This window comes from Capricornis sumatraensis, chromosome 2 (assembly GCF_032405125.1).
Source record: "Capricornis sumatraensis isolate serow.1 chromosome 2, serow.2, whole genome shotgun sequence".
NCBI classification, from domain to species: Eukaryota; Metazoa; Chordata; class Mammalia; order Artiodactyla; family Bovidae; genus Capricornis; species Capricornis sumatraensis.
Genome location: NC_091070.1, coordinates 43,088,668 through 43,111,653, shown reverse-complemented (window position 1 = coordinate 43,111,653; position 22,986 = coordinate 43,088,668). Strand labels below are relative to the sequence as shown.

At 35.3% G+C, this 22,986-nt stretch overlaps 1 protein-coding gene across 1 annotated transcript in view; it reads left to right on the top strand.

The window, feature by feature from the left end:
* Window positions 1-22,986, top strand: part of TRPM7 (transient receptor potential cation channel subfamily M member 7) — a 106,713-nt gene that overhangs the window by 16,603 nt on the left and 67,124 nt on the right. The window contains exons 2-11 of the mRNA XM_068960950.1: window positions 270-349; window positions 3,940-3,978; window positions 6,944-7,142; window positions 9,375-9,588; window positions 11,900-12,024; window positions 12,810-12,981; window positions 14,187-14,361; window positions 15,643-15,766; window positions 16,187-16,259; window positions 17,512-17,612. Coding sequence (XP_068817051.1) covers window positions 270-349; window positions 3,940-3,978; window positions 6,944-7,142; window positions 9,375-9,588; window positions 11,900-12,024; window positions 12,810-12,981; window positions 14,187-14,361; window positions 15,643-15,766; window positions 16,187-16,259; window positions 17,512-17,612 — 1,302 coding nt within the window. The remainder of the gene's footprint in view (window positions 1-269; window positions 350-3,939; window positions 3,979-6,943; window positions 7,143-9,374; window positions 9,589-11,899; window positions 12,025-12,809; window positions 12,982-14,186; window positions 14,362-15,642; window positions 15,767-16,186; window positions 16,260-17,511; window positions 17,613-22,986) is intronic.

Genomic DNA, 22,986 nt, shown 5'->3' with positions numbered 1-22,986 from the left:
CCACTTCCCAGGATCGTACCAGCCCCTCTTGAGGTTTTTGGCTCTGCATAGCACTGTTGATTTAGTATCTGCATATTACTGTTGATTAGTGATCTCAATCTCAGTGGATTTAAATGGAATGATTCTCATATTTTAGGTGTGCTGTCATCAATAAACATATGTGATAAATAGTGAACTAAAAATGGAATTATTTTTATGTATTTCTGATTAAATTTGTCTTTGTAATATTAATTAATTTATAAACAGTCTTTTTAAACTTTCTGTTTTAGTCCCAGAAATCCTGGATAGAAAGCACTTTGACCAAGAGGGAATGTGTATATATCATACCAAGTTCCAAAGACCCTCACAGGTAAGTATACTTCTCTTTATTCTGAATTCTTATAGAAATTTAGATGTAAATTACATTGCTATTTATTTATTAAAAACTAAAATTATTAATTATTTGTAGTTACTGTTGGGTGAAGGAAATGGCAACCCACTTCAGTATTCTTGCCTAGAGAATCCCGTGGACAGGGGAGCCTGGTGGGCTGCAGTCCACAGGGTTGCTAAGAGTCGGACACGACTGAAGTGACTTAGCATGCATGCATACATTGGAGAAGGAAATGGCAACCCACTCCAGTGTTCTTGCCTGGAGAGTCCCAGGGACAGAGAGGCCTGGTGGGCTGCTGTCTATGGGGTTGCACAGAGTCGGATATGACTGAAGCGACTTAGCAGCAGCAGCAGTTACTGTTAATTTTTGTGTTTACTGTTAATCTTTTAAGATTAGGAGGAGATAGTATTAGCAAGATATCAGCATTCTGCAGTTCTTAATGACATTTCACAACATGAAACCTCTCATTCAGAGTGTTCTTCCTTCCCTGATCTTCCCCATATCATACTAGTGTATTACAAAGATCAGACAGTTAAGTCTCTTTTTTAAAAATTTGATTTATTGATACTGAGAACTTAAAAAGTTTATGTATCTGTTTAAGGGGCATATACTGAGTACCCAACAGTATAGTTTATGCTGAAGAAACCAGTATGAACCTAATGGTTGCTGTTTTTGTTTGCCAATATGTAGCTATAGGTGAGCACCTATTGGAAAACCCATCACCAGAAATTTGTTGGCATCTCTGATTGTCCTTTGGTCTTAAAAATGGCATTGATAATAGAAAAAAAATTTAAGTAAAGGTCATGAGTTAGAATTCAAGAAAAAGATCTCTTGAGGTATTTATTGAAGAAACATTTTTCCTAATTTTTTTCTTTTTTTTCTGAGACCTAAAAATAGCAAAAAGCTTAAAAGGGGACATCAAAGATATATTTACTTCCTGGATTACAAAGCACTTTTCTTTTCTTTTTTTTTTTTTAAATTTTATTTATTTATTTGGCTGCTCTGGGTCTTAGTTGTAGCATGTGGGATCTAGCTCCCTGACCACGGATCGAACCTGCGCCCCCTGCACTGGGAGCTCAGAGTCTTAGCCACTGGACCACCAGGGAAGTCCCACAAAGCACTTTTCTTCACAGGCACTTAGGACAAGTTAATTGAAAAAGGTGTTTACCAGGGTTTTTAGTCGTCTTACTGTTCCGGTCTCCTATTAAACCTTGTTTTCTATGCAGTTATCGTCTCTACAACTTTCACTTCCATTTGATATATGGCTCTTATGAATATAAAACCAAGTTAGCAATCTTTTATTAACTATTTTGAGTTACAGTATGTGTGTGTTCAGTCACTCAGTCGTGTCTGACCCTTTGCTGCCCTATGGACTGTAGCCCGCCAGGGTCCTTTCTCCATGGGATTCTCCAGGCCAGGAGTACTAGAGTGGGTTGCCATTTCCTTCTTCAGGGGATCTTCTCAACCCAGGGATCGAACTGGTGTTTCCTGTGTTGGCAGGCAGGTTCTTTTACCACTGAGCCACCTGGGAAGCCCAGTCTTTTATTAACTGATGTATATTAAGTTATAGCACCTGTCCCTATTATTGTGACATCATAGTGAATTCTCGGTAAATATTTGTTGAATAGAATTTCTAAATATTTTGTTTGTATATTACATAAACCTGTTTGAAATTCAACATTTCTTTTTATATTAATGGCAAAAATAATTGAGCATCTCTCTCATTTATACAAATTTTCATTATAAGAGAAATGTGCGTGATAAATTTTGCAAACTTGAGATGTAGAAAGTTGGCTTAATATTCAGAGTATCAAAACTTGAAGACAGTCATTAATAACATTTATTGCACCTATTTTTAATCTTTACTGAGTGTATAGCTTTTGTTTTAAAATATTGCTAAATTCAGTCTATATGTAAAACATTGTATCTTTTTTTTAACAAAATGTTATAGTAACTTTATTTTTCCATAATATACCTTTAAGAGTAGTAGTTAATACTCTGTTGGTGTATATACAATTCATATATGTATCCTATTTTTGGGCACTTGAGTTGTTTTCAATCTTTAGCCTATTTTAAACTAAAATTAGGTCATAATGGAGGTCTTAGTGGATAAAACTATTTTTGTGTTTCAAGTTTTATTCCCCCTTAATATATGTAATGCCAAAAAGCTTTCCAGAAGATTAAAGAATATGTATATTGTCACCAGTAGTGACGAGAATGCCTGAATATTGATTAATGTTAGCCATCATCTTCAAGAAAGTGATTAATAGAAAATTATATATTAAATTTGCATTTATTTGATGACCATTAAGAAAGCATTTTTTGTATTCTTTAATATTCCCCCAATTTTTGGTAATTTCTATAAATGTCATTTTAGATCATTAAAATACATAACCTTAGTGTCTCTTTCAATCAATATTCTGTGATTTATCTGAATTTCATACTAGTTATTAAAGATGGGTTTTGTTATAAGATCATGTCTTTTAACCAGAAAGCACCAATGACATTGCCCAGATCACGTTCTTCTTTGTTCTTCATTGTTGCATCGTTACTAATTACATATCTGGATCATAATTTTAATATTCCCTGATTGATGGACATTTTAGCTAACCTGTTTTCTTTTTTGCTATTAGACAAAAGTATTCTGTAGTGAATAACTTTATTTTACACATATTCTATAGATATTTTTAACCTTTACTCTTAAGTACTGGAATTAAGAGTTTGAGAATCTACATTTTTCATTTTGATGAGTATTGCCAAATTGCCCTCCATTTGTACTCCTACCAGCAGATATAAGACTACTTTCTTCTGTATTCTTACCAAGATATTGTCTTAAAGGATTAAATAATTTTCTTCCAATCAAATATCTTTTCATATGTATGTTTTTACTGTGAATTATCTGTTCCTATGGACTTCCTAGGTGGCTCTGTGGTAAAGAGTCCGCCTGCCAGTGCAGGAGATACAGGGGACATTGGTTCTATTCCTGGGTCAGGAAGATCCCCTGGAACAGGAAATGACAAGCCACTCCAGTATTCTTGCCTGGGAAATCCCATGGACAGAGAAGCCTGGGGGGCCCCAGTCCAGTCCACGACTGAGTCCCTGAGCACACATGCACACATCTGTTCATGTATTTTCCCATGTTATGTTGATTTGATAAATATATATTATAGTAGGGAAGTTAATACATTTTTTATATTATATCTTAGGGAAGCTTTATATATTATACTTGTATTTAATATAATATTAGGGAAGCTAACCTTTTCTCTATAAATATTTTTTCTCAGTTTATCTTTGGACTTTTATTAGTGACATGTTTTTGCCATATAAATTTTTTTTTTTTATGTAGTTAAATCTGTCTTTTGTGGTTTCTGGGTTTTATGACACAACTAATTGTATTTAAAAGATGAAAACTGAGTTTTTAAAAAAGGTACAAATGACCTAAGATATTGCTTGAAAAATATATAATATTCCTTTGTTTTGTCCTTTTTTTTAAATGGATTATTATAGTTTAGTTTAATGAGAAGAAAAATGATTTTCCCTTTAAGTAATAGATTTTCCTTGTTTTATAGATGCCTTCCAGGATGTCAGATTTGTCAGCAGCTTGTCAGGTAAGTATCATAATAATAACGGTATTGCGCAAATTTTGGAAAATAAAACTAGTATATTAAAAAAGTCAGAATACACTGGGATAAAATTCACAGGCCATTATGTTTAAGTGTTATTTAACTTACACTTGGGAGGTAAAGGATTAGGCAGAGTTCCTTGAAACTCAAGCACAAGTACCTGAGCAGAGTGCTAAAGTTGAATATGAATTAGCTGGGTAAAGATTGAGGAAAGGGATTTAAAGCAGAGAGGAGTTTGTGGGAAGGCCTGGTAGTGAAAGAGAGTATGGTTATGTCAGGAAACTGCAAGCTGTAGAAGGTATTAATAAGGTGGATTTTGGAAAGATCTGAGTCTTGAGAAATAAGTAGGGCCAGATCATTTTAACTTTTTGTATACTATGCCACACAGTTTTGATTTCATGTTAAAATGATGTTATATAAGGAAGTAACATGCTTAGATTTTTTTTTTTCCCCCTCAATAGAAGCAGTTGGCATTTTGAGGAGATTGGCTTGAGAGGAAAAAATAGTTTGGAAGTTTTTAGAGTAATTCTGGCAAAAAAATAAGAGCCTGAATTAAGATACTACCTATGGTGATAAAGAAAAATAAGCATATTTGAAAAGTGGGATCAATCAGATAAACTCAGTAGGATTGGTGGTGTGTAGGGAAAGGGAACATTGGAGGATGGTACCTAAGTTTCTTACTCGGGCAACTAATGAAAGACTAATGTTGTTCTTTAAGAAGTGATGAAGGAATGTAAGAGAAAGAAGAGAAGGTCTCTGGTTGGCAGGCTAAGAGCAGAAGTACATAGAATGAGTTCACTTACATACATTGAATTGTTGCCCCATTTCCAGGCCTATTCATTCCTTCCTCTAGATGGGTAGTTCCATCTGGCGTCTGTACTCAGGCTGAAGAGCTTCCTTTAGCTTTTGGTATAATGCTGGTATACTCGATGGACATGGGCTTGAGTGGACTCTGGGAGTTGGTGATGGATGGGGATGCCTGGCGTGCTGCAGTTCATGGAGTTGCAAAGAGTCAGACACGACTGAGCGACTGAACTGGTATACTGGAGATGAGTTTTCTCAGCTTGGTTTATCTGAAAATATGTTTGTTTTACTCATTTTTGAAGGATGTTTTCCCTGAATATGAAATTTTGAGTTTTCTCATTCCAGTGATTCAAAGATACCATTCTGTTGTCTTCTGGCTCTTGTTTCTAGTGGGAAATCAGCTGTCATTAGTGCAGTGGTTCGTCTGTGTGTAATGGGTCTTTTTTCTCTCTGGCTGTTTTAAGGATTTTTTCCCCTATAATTTTGGTTTTAACAGCAGGCCTGTGATGTGCCTGAGAATGGTTCTCTTTTTCCTTCTTTTTGAATAAATCTTGAATCAGTTCAGTTCAGTTTAGTCAGTTCAGAGTTGTGTCTGACTCTTTGCAACCCCATGAACTGCAGCACACCAGGCCTCCATGTCCATCACCAACTCCCGGAGTTCACTCAAATTCATGTCCATCAAGTCGGTGATGCCATCCAGCCATCTCATCCTCGGTCATCCCCTTCTCCTCCTGCCCCCAGTCCCTCCCAGCATCAGAGTCTTTTCCAATGAGTCAACTCTTTGCATGAGGTGGCCAAAGTATTGGAGTTTCAGCTTTAGCATCAGTCCTTCCAACGAACACCCAGGACTGATCCTTTAGAATGGACTGGTTGGATCTCCTTGCAGTCCAGGGGACTCTGAAGAGTCTTCTCCAACACCACAGTTCAAAAGCATCAATTCTTCAGTGCTCAGCTTTCTTCACAGTCCAACTCTCACATCCATACATGACCATTGGAAAAACCATAGCCTTGACTAGACGGACCTTTGTTGGCAAAGTAATGTCTCTGCTTTTGAATATGCTATCTAGGTTGGTCATGACTTTGCTTCCAAGGAGTAAGTGTCTTTTAATTTCATGGCTGCAGCCACCATCTGCAGTGATTTTGGAGCCCAAAAAAATAAAGTCTGATACTGTTTCCACTGTTTCCCCAACTATTTGCCATGAAGTGATGGGACCAGATGCCATGATCTTCGTTTTCTGAATGTTGAACTTTAAGCCAACTTTTTCACTCTCCTCTTTGACTTTCATCAAGAGGCTTTTTAGTTCCTCTTCACTTTCTGCCGTAAGGGTGGTGTCACCTGCATATCTGAAGTTATTGATATTTCTCCTGGCAATCTTGATTCCAGCTTGTGCTTCCCCATCCCAGCCTTTCTCATGATGTACTCTGCATATAAGTTAAATAAGCAGGGTGACAGTATACGGCCTTGACATATTCCTTTTCCTGTTTGGAACCAGTCTGTTGTTCCATGTCCAGTTCTAACTGTTGCTTCCTCACCTGCATATAGGTTTCTCAAGAGGCAGTCAGGTGGTCTGGTATTCCCGTCTCTTTCAGGATTTTCCACAGTTTATTGTGATCCACACAGTCAAAGGCTTTGGCATAGTCAGTAAAGCAGAAATCTTGAATAAATATCTGCAAGTTCATGTTTTTCACCAAATTTTAGCCACTGTTTCTTAAAATCCTTTTCTGCCCCTTCTCTGTCTCTCCTCCCTCTGGGACTCCGGGTATATTAGGTTGCTTGATATTTTTTGCAGGTCACCGAGGCCCTGTTTTATTTTTAATTAAAATATTTTTTCCCATTTATCAAGTCAGATCATTTGTATTCATCTCTCTTCAGGTTCACTAACATTTATACAATCTCCAATGCTGTTTTGGCATCCAGTAAGTAGATGCCTCAAACTAAGTTTATTAATAGAAGCGTGTATCATTAAATACTAATGTATTTATAGTATTTTAATGCTAAGGTAAGCATATTAACTTACTGATATCCTAAAATCAGAAAGTCAGATTATTTGGATATTCTTCAAAAGTTCCTTTATTTTCATACAGTTTTTCATTGACTGATTTTTTTAAAAGGTCTTTTAAAAGTTTTATTATTTTTTTCCCTTAGGTGTTTTTGTGGTCGCTTGGTCAAGCAACATGCTTGTTTTACTGCAAGTCTTGCCATGAAATACTCAGATGTGAAATTGGGTGACCATTTTAATCAGACATTAGAAGAGTGGTCTGTGGAAAAACATACAGAACAGAGCCCAACGGATGCTTATGGAGTCATAAATTTTCAAGGGGGTTCTCATTCCTACAGAGCTAAGGTATGTTGTGTATTAGAGTGTCTTACTTCGTTTACCTTTTAATTAATTCCAACTCTTTGCAACTCCATGGACTGGAGCCCACCAGGCTCCTCTGTCTATGGAATTCTCCAGGTAAGAATACTAGAGTGGGCTGCCATGCCCTTCTCCAAGGGATCTTCCCAACCCAGGGATTAAACCCAGATATCCCGCATTGCAGGAAGATTCTTTACCATTTGAGCTACCCAGGAAGCCAGTTAATTAAATAATGTGTGTTTATTATCTGACAGCTTATATAATAGTGTGTCATAAAATTAGTTTTAATCATTTCTTTATTTTAAAGTTCTTTGTATTGGTACACAACAAATATAGAATTATTATGTTTTGGTGCATTGAACCTCTTTTAGTTTCATTTACTATTTCGCTTTCTCTTTGTTCCCTTTTTTTTTATCTTTTTGGTTAACGTATTTTTAATTATTGCTTATCTTGTTTATAGCATCTTATTTATATATTTTTCTGTTCTGTAGATTAATTTTATAAATACTATAAAATACATCTTTAACTGGTTACTGTTATAGATTAGTACTTCTACTACTTCCTGGTCAATGCAAGAACCTTTAGAATACTTGTGACAACATTTATTTCCCTCATGACTTACATGCTTTTGTTGGCATAAATTCTATTTGTGTGTGTGTGTGTGTATTTTAAAAACTCCCAAATTAATCCTCCTTGGTGGATCAGTGGTAAAGAATCTGCCTGCCAATGCAGGAGACACAGATTTGATTCCTGATCCTGGAAGATCCCACATGCCACAGAGCAGCTAAGCCCATGTGCCACAACTATTGAGCCTGTGCTTCAGAGCCCAGGAACCACAAGTACTGCACCCACATGCTGCAGCTACTGAAGCCTACGTGTCCTAGAGCCAGTGCTCAGCAACAAAAGAAGGTACCACAGTGAGAAGCCCAGAGCACTGCAGTGAAGAGTAGCCCCCACTCGCTTCAACTAGAGAAAGCCTGTGCAGAACAAAGACCTGGCACAGCTAAATATAAATAAATAAAAATCTTAAATCCCCAAATAATAATTTATGATTCATTTAGACTTGTCTACATTTTACCTTTTAAGTTGTTGTGCCTGGCTCTCTCCCTGCCTTGATTTGCTAAGCAGTGTCATATGGTGGGCCTGTCTCTCCGGGTTTTCTGTTCTCTTGGATCCTGACACAAGTTGTCACACCTGGGTAGCTTACTGATGTCTTAATAACAGGGGTAGTTAATCTAGTTTCTCTAGTTCCCAGGGGCAGAGTTGGTCCAAAACAACATAGTCCATCATTGTTGAAAATGGAATTCCTCGTTTATTACTGACATAATCTGTTTGTTTTTTTTTTAATTTTATTTATTCAATTATGACTGTGATGAGTCTTCATTGCTGCATGAGGGCTTTCTCTAGTTGCTGCCAGCAGGGGCTACTCTTTTTTGTAGAGCGTGGCCTCAGTAGTTATGGCACGCAGGCTCAGTTGCCTCACAGCATGTGAAATCCTCTTGGACCAAGAATCAAACCCGTGTCCCTGCATTGGCAGGTGGACTCCCAGCCTCTGGACCACCAGGGAAGTGCCATAATCTGTTTTTTAAATTCATTAACTTTAGATTATTTTCCAGGCACTACTTAATGTACCCAAGTATAATGATGAGTTAAACAAAACTAATGCTTAAAGACTTATAGAAGAAATTTCATTACAAATCATTCTTAAAGGAATCTGGAGTCTTCTCAGTTTTATATAATTTATGATATTTTGGCATATTTTTCCTTGGTGTTTGATCTCTGTTTGTAAAGGAATGGTTAATATATTGTTTTGGAAAGAACCTTTATTGGAGAAGATTAAAAGCATTGTTTTTTCCTGCCAACATCTGAGTATTATAGATTTGATATGAGTATTTTTGATTTCTTCTTACAAAGCAAGAAATACTGTGGATAAATCTGTAAACCAGATGAATGGTAATTGGGTTTATATAATCAGAAAGACTAACAAATTTACATCTTATTTGAAAATTAGAGTGCCACTATTTCTCTAGCTTTTACAGAATGATTTTCCAACCTTAAAATTGTTTGTTTGTTATTGCTTATTCTTAGGAGTGTAAATATATTATGAGTAGCCTATGAAATCTATTTTATAATAATCTGATGCAAATAAAGTTTTACTTAAGTCATATGATGCTATATTATGAAACTTATGAATTATTTTTTTAAAATCTTTCTTGTTAGTATGTGAGGCTATCATATGACACCAAACCTGAAATCATTCTGCAACTTCTGCTTAAAGAATGGCAAATGGAATTACCCAAACTTGTTATCTCTGTGCATGGTGGCATGCAGAAATTTGAGCTTCACCCACAAATCAAGCAGTTGCTTGGAAAGGGCCTTATTAAAGCTGCAGTTACAACCGGAGCCTGGATTTTAACTGGAGGAGTAAACACAGGTAAACAGTAATAAAATTGGTATAATTTTTATTTGATGTGTTTGTACATTTTCATAATATCAGATATTTGAAAAGTCAACACAGTATAAGTGTATACTAGTCTCCTGTTAAGTAATCTATAATTCTTAAGTATAAATGCTAACTGAAAAATGAATTTGGTTTTTGTTTGTTCTTTTAAAAGAATAATATGGTTTATCATTTACTTTTTTTTATTATTAAGACTTTATTTTTGGCTGTGCCTTGTGGCTTGCAGGATCTTAGTTCCCCAGCCTGGGCCATTGTGATGACAGTGCCAAATCCTAATCACTGGACCGTCAGGGAGTTCCCAAGAATAATGTGCTTTGGAGCAAGGGTTTGCAAACTATGGTTCCCTGCACCAAATCCAGCCTACTCCTTGTTTTTGTAGATAGAGGTTTACTGGAACTCAGCCACATTTGTTTTTGTATGGTTTTGTATCACACTTCTGTGCTATAAAAGCAGAGGTGGATAGTTCTTAGACTGTATGTCTTGCAAAGCCTAAAATGCTTAAAATTTTGTCCTTTATAAAAAGTTTGCTGACCTCCTACTGTATAGCAAAGTGTTATTCTTGTCACTTTGTGACCGCTGGTAAATTGAGAAAAGAATGGCAATTCATTGCCTAGACGGTGGTAAAAAATAGCTTTTGAAATTAATTTTTAATATAATCTTATATTCTAAGTCTTTCCTATCACATACACAGTTTGGATGGAAGGAAGGCAAATTAATTTTAATATCCAAAGTAAAACATACTTATTATTTAAGTTAATTTGCAAAAATCTATTTCATTAACAGCAACTGTTTTTTGAACCTTATTGTGGCACTCTTCTAGCCACTGAAAATATATCATTACACAAAATATTTGCCCTCATGGAGCTTATATTCTAGTGGGAAAGATATAGAAAACAGATAACTAAATGTATAATAAATTAAATAATAAGTGCTTTGGGAGACACATAAAATGTAGAGGAGGGATAGTGAGGGATGGTCAAGGAAGCTTCGTTCATAAGGTAACTTTGAGTAGAAGTGGAAGGAAATGAAGCAAATGAGATTAAGAATAATGTGGGACACAGCATTTAAAGGAGAAGAAATGGAAAGTATTGGAAAAATAGTAAGAAAGGTCCAGTGTAGCTTGAGTAGAATGAGCAAGGACTGCTGGGTGATGAGATCAGAAAGTTACAGGTGAGTGGTGATGGTGGGGTTGACATGGGGTTTGTGGTGAATATCAGGAGCAACAGACAGATCATCATATAAGGCCTTGCAGGCCATTATAAGCACTTTGACTTTTAATCTGAATTAGAAGGGGAGGTTTTAAACAGAGAGTTGACAGGAGCAAAGATATCTTGAATGATGGTTTAAAAATAGACTATAAACAGGCAAGGCAGCCATTGGAAGAACAGTGAAGATACTATTTCAGTAGTCCATGTGAGAAATGAAAAATCTAATTGAGTGATGCATTGATTTGCTAGGGCTGTTAAAATACCACAGACTGGGAGGCTTAAAAGAAATTTATTTTCTAATAGTTCTGGAGACCCAAGATCAAGATGTTAGCAAGTTTGGTTCCTCCTGATGCAGCTCTCCTTGACTTACAGATGGCCATCTTTTCACTGTGTCCTCTTGTGGCCTTTCCCATTGCATGTGCATCTCTGGTGTCTCTTTTTGTGTCCAAATTTCCCCTTTTTACAAGGACACCAGCCAGATTGGATTAGGGCCTACCCTAACATCCTCATTTTCACACGATAACCTAAAGGATCTATTTCCAAATACTGTCACATTCTAAGGTACTGGGGTTAGAATATCAACATAGGAATTTTGGGGAGGATACTGTTCAGTCCATAACAAGTGGTAATGAGAAGTTATGTGCTCTTTTGAATCATTTTTTCTGTATACTTTCCTCCCAATTTTTGACTCAGTTGGAAAACTGTTGTAGTTTTTTCTGAGTGTGTGTGTTTTGCTTATAGTCCTGAGCCATACTCTTCTTTTTTTTTAGATGATGTATAGAGCAGTAACAAAAACTACAGTTAACATGAGGAATCTAAGAGAGGAGACTAGGCCTAACAACATGGTAAAAGTTAGTTTTACGTGTGTTTCAGGCAGTTGTAGTGGTTTGACATTGTGGGTTTTGTTTTTTTTTTCCGTCCTTGTGTTTTCTTTTGAGTTTGTCTTTCGGACTTTGTTGCTTTTCATCTTGTATATGTGAAAAAAAATAGCACCAGTTGTAACGTTACTGAGAATAGGATTGTTCTGAACACAATAAAGACTTTCAAATAAAGTGAATTTAATTTCGTATGAACAGGTGTGGCAAAACATGTTGGTGATGCCCTTAAAGAACATGCTTCCAGATCATCTCGAAAGATTTGCACCATTGGAATAGCTCCATGGGGAGTGATTGAAAACAGAAATGATCTTGTTGGGAGAGATGTAAGAGTGTTTTTTAAAATTTCTTTTATTTAAGCTTATGTTGAAACAGAATTAGAGCAAGAATAGTGCAAAGTCAACCTAAAATATTCATGATCATACTACAGTCCTTTTGAAAACACTATCATAGATTTAAACAGTTGTGATTATAGTGTTAGTACATTTAGTTTCTGCCCTTTTTTGTGTAACTATTTCACACATTTTCCATATCCTGCCAGTCTGTGTAATTAAGTTTTTAATGATTGCGTGATGTTAAGAATTAATTGTAATGTCTGTGAAAGTAGTAATCAAATGCTAGTGTTTTATTCAAGTAGGTTAAAGACATGCGAATTGGTTGTAGATATTTTCTCAAGAGGTTATTAAAAAGGAATTAATTATAATGATCATTTTCAAATGCAATTAAATTTCTAACATCAATTTTAAAGATTCTACTTATGACTGGAAAAGTAGCAATATGACATTTAACTGCTTTTATTCAGTATCCTTTATATATTGCACTTTATTCCCTAATAACCTGAGAGTTTCTTAACATTGTTTATTTATTTGCTTATTTGCTGCTGCTTCCTTTGCATGGGATGATGAAATATGATTTATTCTGCAGTGGAGCCAAAATGTAATTGTTTGGTTTAACCCATTATTGAATAATCTTCAGCTGCTTAAAAGCTCATGCTTTTTGATACATTCTTTCATATTTTGTATTTTTGCCTTTACAGATTATTTCAAAATTTGTTTTTACTTTATGTTATATTTAATCCTACCCACTAACTCTCATATTTGCTATTGTTTAGGTGGTTGCTCCTTACCAAACTTTGTTGAACCCTCTGAGCAAATTGAATGTTTTGAATAATCTGCATTCCCATTTCATATTGGTGGATGATGGCACTGTTGGAAAGTACGGAGCAGAAGTCAGACTTAGAAGAGAACTTGAAAAAACTGTTAATCAGCAAAGAATTCATGCTAGTAAGGGCATTTATAAATTTGTTGTTAAAATTATTCTGGGCTGTATTAATTGCCAGCAGCATTCTATGAAAGGTAGAATGCTCTTTAAGTCCTCATTTCTTTAGTAGCAGGATGACATACAAAACAACAAAGAGTAACTGACCTTACACAAAGTAAGACCTAGGAAAGGAAGTTTGAGATTAAACAAGATACTCAAATATCAAGGCCAAAGCCACAAAAGTTCATTGGAAGCTTTGTTGCTACTGTAATCCCATTGCATCTCAAGGAATTCAGAAATATTCTTAATGTATGCTATATTCCAGTACATGATTTTGAAGTTCAGGATTGAAGAGGAAAAACATACTTTATTGTGAAGTAAGAATCACTTTACTTAAAGTTGATAACACAAGTAGGTATCACTCTTTGATAGATACGTCTTAAAAATTGGTATTCTTGACACATGTCTGCTTTCCCAACCATGGTCAAACTTTCTGGTTCAACATCTAGATTTTTATTTCAAAAAGAAGAAACTTTATAATTTTAGGACACCAAGAAGGTGAGCTCTATGATGAAGTGAAATATAAGTACAAAAATTACAGGATAGTATTTTCAGATTATGATGGAGTCATAGCATCTCCTAAAACTTAGGAATGTTTTAGAACATTGCACATACTTATATTTTGGATTTTTTCACTAGGTATTCACTAGGCAAGGTATTCACTAAATTTCTTTTCTGTTACTCTTACAGAGGAAATGGATTTTATTGATCTGTTCTGTTTATGTAATCCTGATTATGGCATTAATTTCTATACTAATGTCTCAATGCATTTGGAATAAGTGATTAAAAATAGAAACATTGGAAGTTCAACTCAAGCCATATTAAAAAGCAAACTGAAAACCAACTTGGTGTTTTAATTTCTAATCAAGAGTTAAAGTAGTGAAATATGTAAAATAGTTATTGCTTTTCAGTGAATATATGTTCCAGTGTGTGCCTTGTTATATATTGAATTTTCTAATTTTGTTACTTAGAACAGACTTTTAAAAGTCAGTGTAAAAGTAATTTTTTTAGTATTTATATCAGACTAGTATCATGTCGAGTACTTTAATTCAACACAGTCTTTTAAGACATTTTATTTTGGCTTTTTATTGTTTTTGATTGAGAAAAAAATAAGATTAAATTATTGAATTTTGCCTAATATCATAATTAATCTTTTTACTTTTTTAAGGAATTGGTCAAGGTGTTCCTGTGGTGGCACTTATATTTGAGGGTGGGCCAAATGTTATCCTCACAGTTTTAGAATACCTTCAGGAAAGTCCTCCTGTTCCAGTCGTCGTATGTGAAGGAACAGGCAGAGCTGCAGATTTACTAGCATATATTCATAAGCAAACAGAAGAAGGAGGGTAAGTGTATGATTGCAACATATTTTTAATAATTTCACGTAAAGAGGGCTGTGGGGGCTTCCTAGGTAGTGGAGTGGTAAAGAATCTGCCTGCCAGTTCAGGAGATGAACGACATGCAGATTTGATCCCTGGTCTGAAGCAGGAAATGGCAACCCACTCCAGAATTCTTGCCTGGAAAATTCCATGGACAGAGGAGCTGGATGGGCTACAGTCCATGGGGTCGCAAAGAGTAGGACACAACTGTGCACCCTTGCATAAAGAGGCTTGTGGCTTCTAGAATATTAAATTCATTTTGGTGTTTTATGAACGTGAAAATGCCTTCCTAAGTGTTGAGGAAAAGGCCTGTCTGACACATTATTAGAATGAATTAAAATATAACAGTCTTTATTGTGGACAGTTTTGCAATATCTGTTAAATATACAGAGGCACATATCTTTTGACTTCATAGTTTTATTTCTGGTAATTTTCCTACAAATGTACACATATGAAGTAACTTACATAAAGTTACACATTACAGTGTGGTTTGTGATAATAAAAGATTGGAACAATATAGAGCATATATCAAGGGGACTAGATAAATAACATGGTATATCTGCACAGTGGAATAGTTTGCAGTTATGTATGGTTTTAATCTGTTTAGTAGACTTGAGAAGATTAACTATATATGTAGAAAAAGGAAAATGTACAGTAACATATATATTATGGTGCCTTTTATGTGGGAGAAAAGCAGCAGAATAATTGTGTGTGTGGAAAGAGATCCTGCAAAGTTACTAGTGTTTCTTGAGAGCAGTTGAGATGGAACGGACTGATGGAAGACAGTGAAAAGGACACATTCACTATGAATTTCCACATCTTTATATTTTGTATCAAACTTTTGAGCCATGTAAATATATTCCACTTTGAGAAAAAGAAAAATGCAAATGTGCTGATATTTAACACATTTTGGTGAAATACTGTTTTATACGTCATAATATCTTAAAATTATACAAAATCTTATAGAATGTGAGTACTGATAACGTATTCACATGCCTTATTAAAAAAAAGCTGGAAATAATTCAAAGAGAAAAATCACTCCATTTTCCGTTTTTCACCCTTGTGATTTGTAGTGGGAGTCTAATGAAGCAGATTTCATTGACGGTCGAGTATTTAATTTTTTTTCCCAAGTACTTAATACAGTATCTTTAAATGCCTTGCCTGTCTACCAGTAACTTGATGATACTAGATTCTTTAAATTACAGAATTTGAAATCAGTGGATTAAGTTGTGTTTCCTCTTACTTCAGGAATCTTCCTGATGCAGCAGAGCCCGATATTATTTCAACTATCAAAAAAACATTTAACTTTGGCCAGAGTGAAGCAGTGCATTTATTTCAAACACTAATGGAATGTATGAAAAGAAAGGAGCTCGTAAGTAGATTTCATCAGAATAAGCCTTTTTATTTCATTCAAAGCACATTCTAAACTAGAGAAATACTTTTAAAAAAAAATTAATTTTTGGTCACCCCTCTGGGCTTGTGGGATCTTAGTTTCCCAACCAGAAATTGAACCCAGGCCCTTGGCCGTGAAAGCATGGAGTCGTAACCGCTGGACTGCAGGGAGAATTCTCAGTTAGAAGTAAAGGTTTGAATATACTTGAATTTTATTTGGTAAATGATACAGATTCTTAATTTTCTGGGTTTTTTATTATAATGAAATTATTTCCAACCCCCCAAAATTGTATATGCCATGTACTTTTAAATTACTTTGTGATTTATGTGTGATTTATTTGCTTTATACCTTAGCTTTTAAAATGTAAATGCATAATATTATGGGTTAATCTTTAAATAGATCACTGTTTTCCACATTGGATCAGATGAACATCAAGATATAGATGTAGCAATACTTACTGCACTGCTTAAAGGTAAGGTTTCAAATTTTATTTGTTAGGTCTTTCATTTACAGTGTTTTTATATAAGTTAGTGTTTGTTAATTTGAGAATTAAATTTTCCGATAATTTTTCTTTGTAAAAGACATAGCATTCACTTTCTGTGACAGCAGATTCGCTTTTGTCTTTATATTATATAATTGTTTTAAAAGTTCAAACTAGGATTTATGTCATTAGGCCTATTATCTTGTTAAGGATGTATAAAATGTGTCACGTTTTTAATTGGCTGAAAAATAAGTGTTTAAAAGTAATAAGGTATTAATTGATAGAAATTAAACATATAAACATACCATTCTTAAATATGTGATTTTTATCAGGAAGGAAAGTTTGGAAAGAAAACTTGTATCTTCTAGGACTGAAGGGTTATGATACATTCACATGAATTGTTTTTCTCTCATTATCTTTCCGAAGGCATCCAGCTGATAAACAGTGTTATAGTGAGAAATCTTTTCAAAAATTAGAAACTAAAATGTTCCATCTAAATACCTGACAGTATGGAATGAGGTAGCAGAAGCAGAGCAAGAGGGTGTTGTCTTATCATTCACAAGAATTTTGCAAATGTTAGGCCATAATAAATTGCCAATAGATCAAACATTTAAAAATACTGTAATAAATATAGCATGTTTACATCATCTAAGAATAAAGTTCATAAATAATAGGAAGCCTAGAAACCATAAAGGGAAAGGTCAATAAGTGTGATTTCATACTTCAGATAAAAAGAGAGCACTAATATTTGCTGTATTCTTTCTGGAACTAGCTACTGTGCTTTAGTAGTTTATGTTGTTTACTCTTGCAGCAGCCCTAAGAGTCAGATTTCCTATTTTCCTCATTTTATAGATGAGATAACTAAGAACAGGAATGTGGAAAGATCACTAGAAGGTGTTAAAAATTAGTGATAAGCAGATGAATAATCCATGGAACAATGAGTCAGAATTTATGTAATAGATATTAGCAGAAATGTGGAAATTTGAAAATGATAGATGTTAAAGAAACCCTATAAATTGGGGGTGGGGGGGAAGCTTTTTATCCTCCTACTGGGTATTTGTATACTCCTGATGGATGGTATAACATTTCTGGAATGTATTTTGGCAGTGTATCAAAAACTTTATATATCCTACACAGCAGTTTGACTTCTATAAATTCATCCTATTAAACATGTGCATGAAAATGTACTTGCCAAAAAATTCAAATAAGTTAACTGAACTTGTCAACTTCTTTATTCAATTAGGCACTAATGCATCTGCATTTGACCAGCTCATCCTTACATTGGCATGGGATAGAGTTGACATCGCCAAAAATCATGTATTTGTTTATGGGCAGCAGTGGCTGGTATGTAAATAATGTATACAAGCAATGTAATTAAGCTAAATTATAACACAGTATTTGCTGAAACTGTGTCCTAACTTGACATTTTACCTGTCAGTCAAAAGTGCAAAATTACTGTAACTAAACATTTCTGCAGCATCCAGATCCATTTAGAATTTAGTAAGTTCTGTTTACTCTTGATAAAAACTGTGTGTTTTTTTTTATGAGGTATAGATCTCTAAAAATTCTATAACTTGCTTCTATGTTTGTAAGGAATATTTTCCTGTAATTGCCTTTTCTTGTGGCATCCTTGTCTGATTTTGGGCTCAGAGTAATGTTGGGTTCATAAGATAAATTTGGAAGAGTTTGAGAAGGATTGGTATTAATTCTTCTTCGAATATTTGGTAAAATTTACCAGTGAAGCTATCTGGTCCTTATTCCTAATTAGTCTGTTCACAATTTCTATTTCATCATGATTCAGTTTTGGTAAGTTTATGTTCCTAGGAATTTAACTGTTTCTTCTAGGTTGTCCAGTTTTTTGGCATATAATTTTTACATTAACCTCTTCAGTTCAATTGCTCAGTCGTGTCCAACTCTCTGCGACCCCATGAATCACAGCACGCCAGGCCTCCCTGTCCATCACCATCTCCCGGAGTTCACTCAGACTCACGTCCATGGAGTCGGTGATGCCATCCAGCCATCTCATCCTCTGTCGTCCCCTTTTCCTCCTGCCCCCAATCCCTCCCAGCATCAGGGTCTTTTCCAGTGAGTCAGCTCTTCGCATGAGGTGGCCAAAGTACTGGAGTTTCAGCTTTAGCATCATTCCTTCCAAAGAACACCCAGGGCTGATCTCCTTTAGAATGGACTGGTTGGGTCTCCTTTTAGTCCAAGGGACTCTGAAGAGTCTTCTCCAACACCACAGTTCAAAAGCATCAATTCTTCAGCACTCAGCTTTCTTCACGGTCCAACTCTTGCATCCATACATGACCGTTCAGGTATGACCTAAATCAAATCTCTTATGACTATACAGTGGAAGTGAGAAATAGTTTTAAGGGACTAGATCTGATAGATAAGAGTGCCTGATGAACTATGGACTGAGGTTCGTGACATTGTACAGGAGACAGGGATCAAGACCATCCCAATTGAAAAGAAATACCAAAAAGCAAAATGGCTATCTGGGGAGGCCTTACACATAGCTGTGAAAAGAAGAGAAGTGAAGAGCAAAGAAGAGGAAAGCTATAAGCATCTGAATGCAGAGTTCCAAAGAATAGCAAGAAGAGATAAGAAAGCCTTCCTTAGTGACCAGTGCAGAGAAATAGAGGAAAACAACAGAATGGGAAAGACTAGAGATCTCTTCAAGAAAATTAGAGATACCAAGGGAACATTTCATGCAAAGATGGGCTCGATAAAGGACAGAAATGGTCTGGACTTAACAGAAGCAGAAGATATTAAGAAGAGGTGGTAAGAATACACGGAAGAACTGTCAAAAAGATCTTCACAACCAAGATAATCACGATGGTATGATCACTCACCTAGAGCCAGACATCCTGGAATATGAAGTCAAATGGGCCTTAGAAAGCATCACTACGAACAAAGCTAGTGGAGGTGATGGCATTCCAGTTAACCTCTTATGTTCCTTTTATCTCTGGTATCATTTGTAGTATCTCTTTCATTTTATATTTATTTGAGTCCTCTCTGTTTTTCTTCTTGAGTCTAGCTAAAGGCTTGTCAGTTTCTTTTTTAATTGGAATTACAATTACTTGACACTGTTGTGTCAGTGGAAGCTGTACAACAAAGAGAATTAGCCATATGCACACATATATCCCCTCCTTCTTGAGCCTCTCTCCCACTCCCCCCATCCCATCCCTCCAGGTCATCACAGCGCACTCTGCTGAGCTCCCTTTGTTATACAGCAGCTTCCCACTAGCTATCTGTTTTACATATGGTAATGTATATTTTTCAGTGCCATGCTCCTAATTCGTCCCACCTTCTCGTCCCCCTGTGTTCATACATGTCTATTTTCTACATTTGTGCCTCTGCTCCTGCCCTGCAAATAGGTTCATCTGTACCAGTGTCCTAGATTCCTTATATATACGTTAATAAACAGCATTTGTTTTCTTGACTGACTTCACTCTGTATGACAGACTCTAGGTTGATTCACATTACTACAGATGACTCAATTTCATCCCTTTTTATGGCTGAGTAATATTTCACCATATATATATATGTAGCACATATTCTTTATCCATGTCTTGGCTGTTTCGTATAATGCTGCAATGAACAGTGGGGTACAAATGTCTATTTGAACTATGATTTTTCTCTAAGTGTGTGCCCAATAGTGGTATTGCTGAGTCATATGGTAGTTCTATTTTCAGTTTTTTAAGGAACCTCCATACTATTCTCCATCATGGCTGTATCAGTTTACATTACCACCAATAGTGCAAGAGGGTTCCCTTTTCTTTACAATGTCTCCAGCATTTATTGTTGGTAGATTTCTTGATGATGGCCATTCTGACCGGTTGAGGGGATACTTCATTGTAGTTTTGATTCACATTTCCCTAATAATTGGCTTTTCAGGTGACACAGTGGTAAAAAATCTGCCTGCCAATGCAGGAGATGCAGGTTCAGTCCCTGGATTGAGAGGATCTCCGAAGGAGAAAATGGCAACCCCAGACAGAGGAGCTTGGCAGTCTGTAGGGTCACAGAATCAGAGACAATGGAGCATGCATGCACAGTTGCTTTGCAGATATTTTCCTCCATTCTGAGGGTTGTCTTTTTGTTTTGTTTATGGTTTCCTTCGCTTTACAAAAGCTTTTAAGTTCCAAATGTTTGGGCTTTCAGTTTTATCTTTTCGAAGAACTAGCTCTAGTTTCATTCTAGTTGTCTTTTCAATCTGTTTCATTTGTATCTGTCTAATCTTTGTTACTTTCTTCTATCTGCTGACTTTAAGTATCATTAATTCTTTTCTGTTCTGGTCTCTTGAAGTATAAAGTTATGTTATTTGAGACATTTTTTGTTCTATCGCTGTGAACTTACGTTTTAGAACTGCTTTTGCTGTATACCATAAATTTTTGGTATGTCATATTTTCATTTTTGTCTCAAGATATTTTTTTATTTCTATTTTGATTTCTTCTTTGACCCATTTGTTGTTGAGTAGTATGTTGTTTGATCTTTACACATTGTAAAATTTTCCAGTTTTCTTTGTGTGATTAATTTCTAGTTTTATATCATTGTGGCCAGAAAAGAAGCTTGATATGATTTCAGTTTTGTTAAACTTATTAAGACATGTTTTGTGGCTTAACATTGTCTGTCCTATAAAATTTTCTGTTTACACTGTAGAAGAATGTGTATTTTTTGCTATTAGGAAGGAACTTTTGGTATATCTGTATTAAATCCTTGGGTCTATTTTGTCATTTAAGGCTTATGATTTTGTACTGATTTTCTATCTGAATGATCTATCCATTTATGTAAGAGGCTATTGTTTTGTATTGCTGTCTGTTTCTTCCTTTAAGTCTGTTACTATTTGCTTTATGCATTTAGGTGCTCCCATGTTAGGTACAAAAATATTTACAAATGTTGTGTCTTCTTGTTGAATTGACCACTTTAACATTATGTACCATCCATCTTTGTTTCTTATTGCAGTTTTTTTTTTTTTTAAACTCTCCTCTATATGATATAGGTAAGCTTTTGTTTGGTTTCCATTTGCATGGAATATCCTTTTCCATTTCTTTACTTTCAGTCTGTTTGTATGTCTTTACACTTAAAGTGAGTCTGTTATAGACAGCATGTAGATAGGGGCTTACATTTTTATTCATTTAGCTACTCTTTGAATTGTTGAATTTAGTCCATTTACATTTAAAATAATTATTATAAGTACGTACTTACTGACATTTTGTTAACTGTTTTCTGGCTGTTTTTGTAATTCCTCTCTGTTCTTTTTTTCCTCTTGCTCTCCTTTTATAGTTTGATGACTTTCTTTAATGATACATTTATATTCCTTTCTCTTTATGTTTTGCATATTTACTGTAGCTTTTTGCTTTGTGGTTACCATGAAAGTTACAGATAATTTATATCTCTTTAACAGTCTGTTTTATGTTAATAACCACTTCTTTGATCCCATTCTAAATCCTAACATTTTCATATTACCCATCCTGTTTTGTTTTTCATGTCACATTTTACATTTTTTTACTGTGAGTTTCTCTTAACTAATAACTGTAATCGTGGTTGTTTTTACTACTTTTGTCTTTTAACCTTTATTCTGACTTCATAAGTAATTAATTTACTATTTTTACTGTATATTTACCTTTCCACTGAGGTTTATTCTTTCATATGTTTTCTTATTACTAAGTACCACCTTTTCTTTTCAGCTTAGAAGAAGCTCCTTTAACATTTCTTGAAAGGCTGGTTTAGTGGTGATAGACTCCTTTATTTTTTGCTAGTTTGGAGAAGTCTCTCTCTTATTGCTTATAATATCCTCTCCTTGTCTTTAACTTTTGGCATTTCAGTTATGTATCTCTGTGAAGGTCTCTGTTAGTTTCAGTTCAGTTGCTCAATCGTGTCTGACTCTTTTCAACCCCATGAACCCAAGCACACCAGGCCTCCCTGTCCATCACCTACTCCTAGAGTCCACTCAAACCATGTCCATTGTGTCGGTGATGTCATCCAACCATCTCATCCTCTGTCGTCCCCTTCTCCTCCTGCCTCAATCTTTCCCAGCATCAGAGTCTTTTCAAATAAGTCAGCTCTTCACATCAGGTGGCCAAAGTATTAGAGTTTCAGCTTCAGCATCAGTCCCTCCAGTGAACACCCAGGACTGATCTCCTTTAGGATGGGCTGGTTGGATCTCCTTGCAGTTCACCGTATTTGGAACTCTCTGAACCTCCTGTATCTGGATGTCTGTTTTCTTCCTGAGATTAGGGACATTTCAGTCATTATTTCTTCAAATATGATTTCTACCCTTTTGTCTTGCTCTTTTTCTGGGAAACCTAAAATGTGTTAAGTCAATTTGATATTGTCCCGTAAGTTTAAGGTAACTTAACTTTTTGAAAAATTCTTTTTGCTACTCTGATTGGGTGAATTCTACTGCTTTATCTTCAAGTTGACTGATCCTTTCTTCTGCTTCATCTAGTCTGCTGTTGAACCCTGTTAGTGTATTTTTCAGTTCAGTCTTTTATTCTTCAGTTCTTTGACTTCTGGTTGATACAGTCCTAGATTTTCCATCTCTTCATTGAAGTTCTTGCTGTGTTCATTCTTCTCCACAGTTTGGTAAGCATCTTTATAATAATTACTTTGAAGTCTTTCTTGGGTAAATTACTTACCTCCATTTCATTGTTTTTTCTTACTCTTTCATTTGGAACATATTTCTCTATTTTACTTGACTCTGTACTAGTTTCTATAC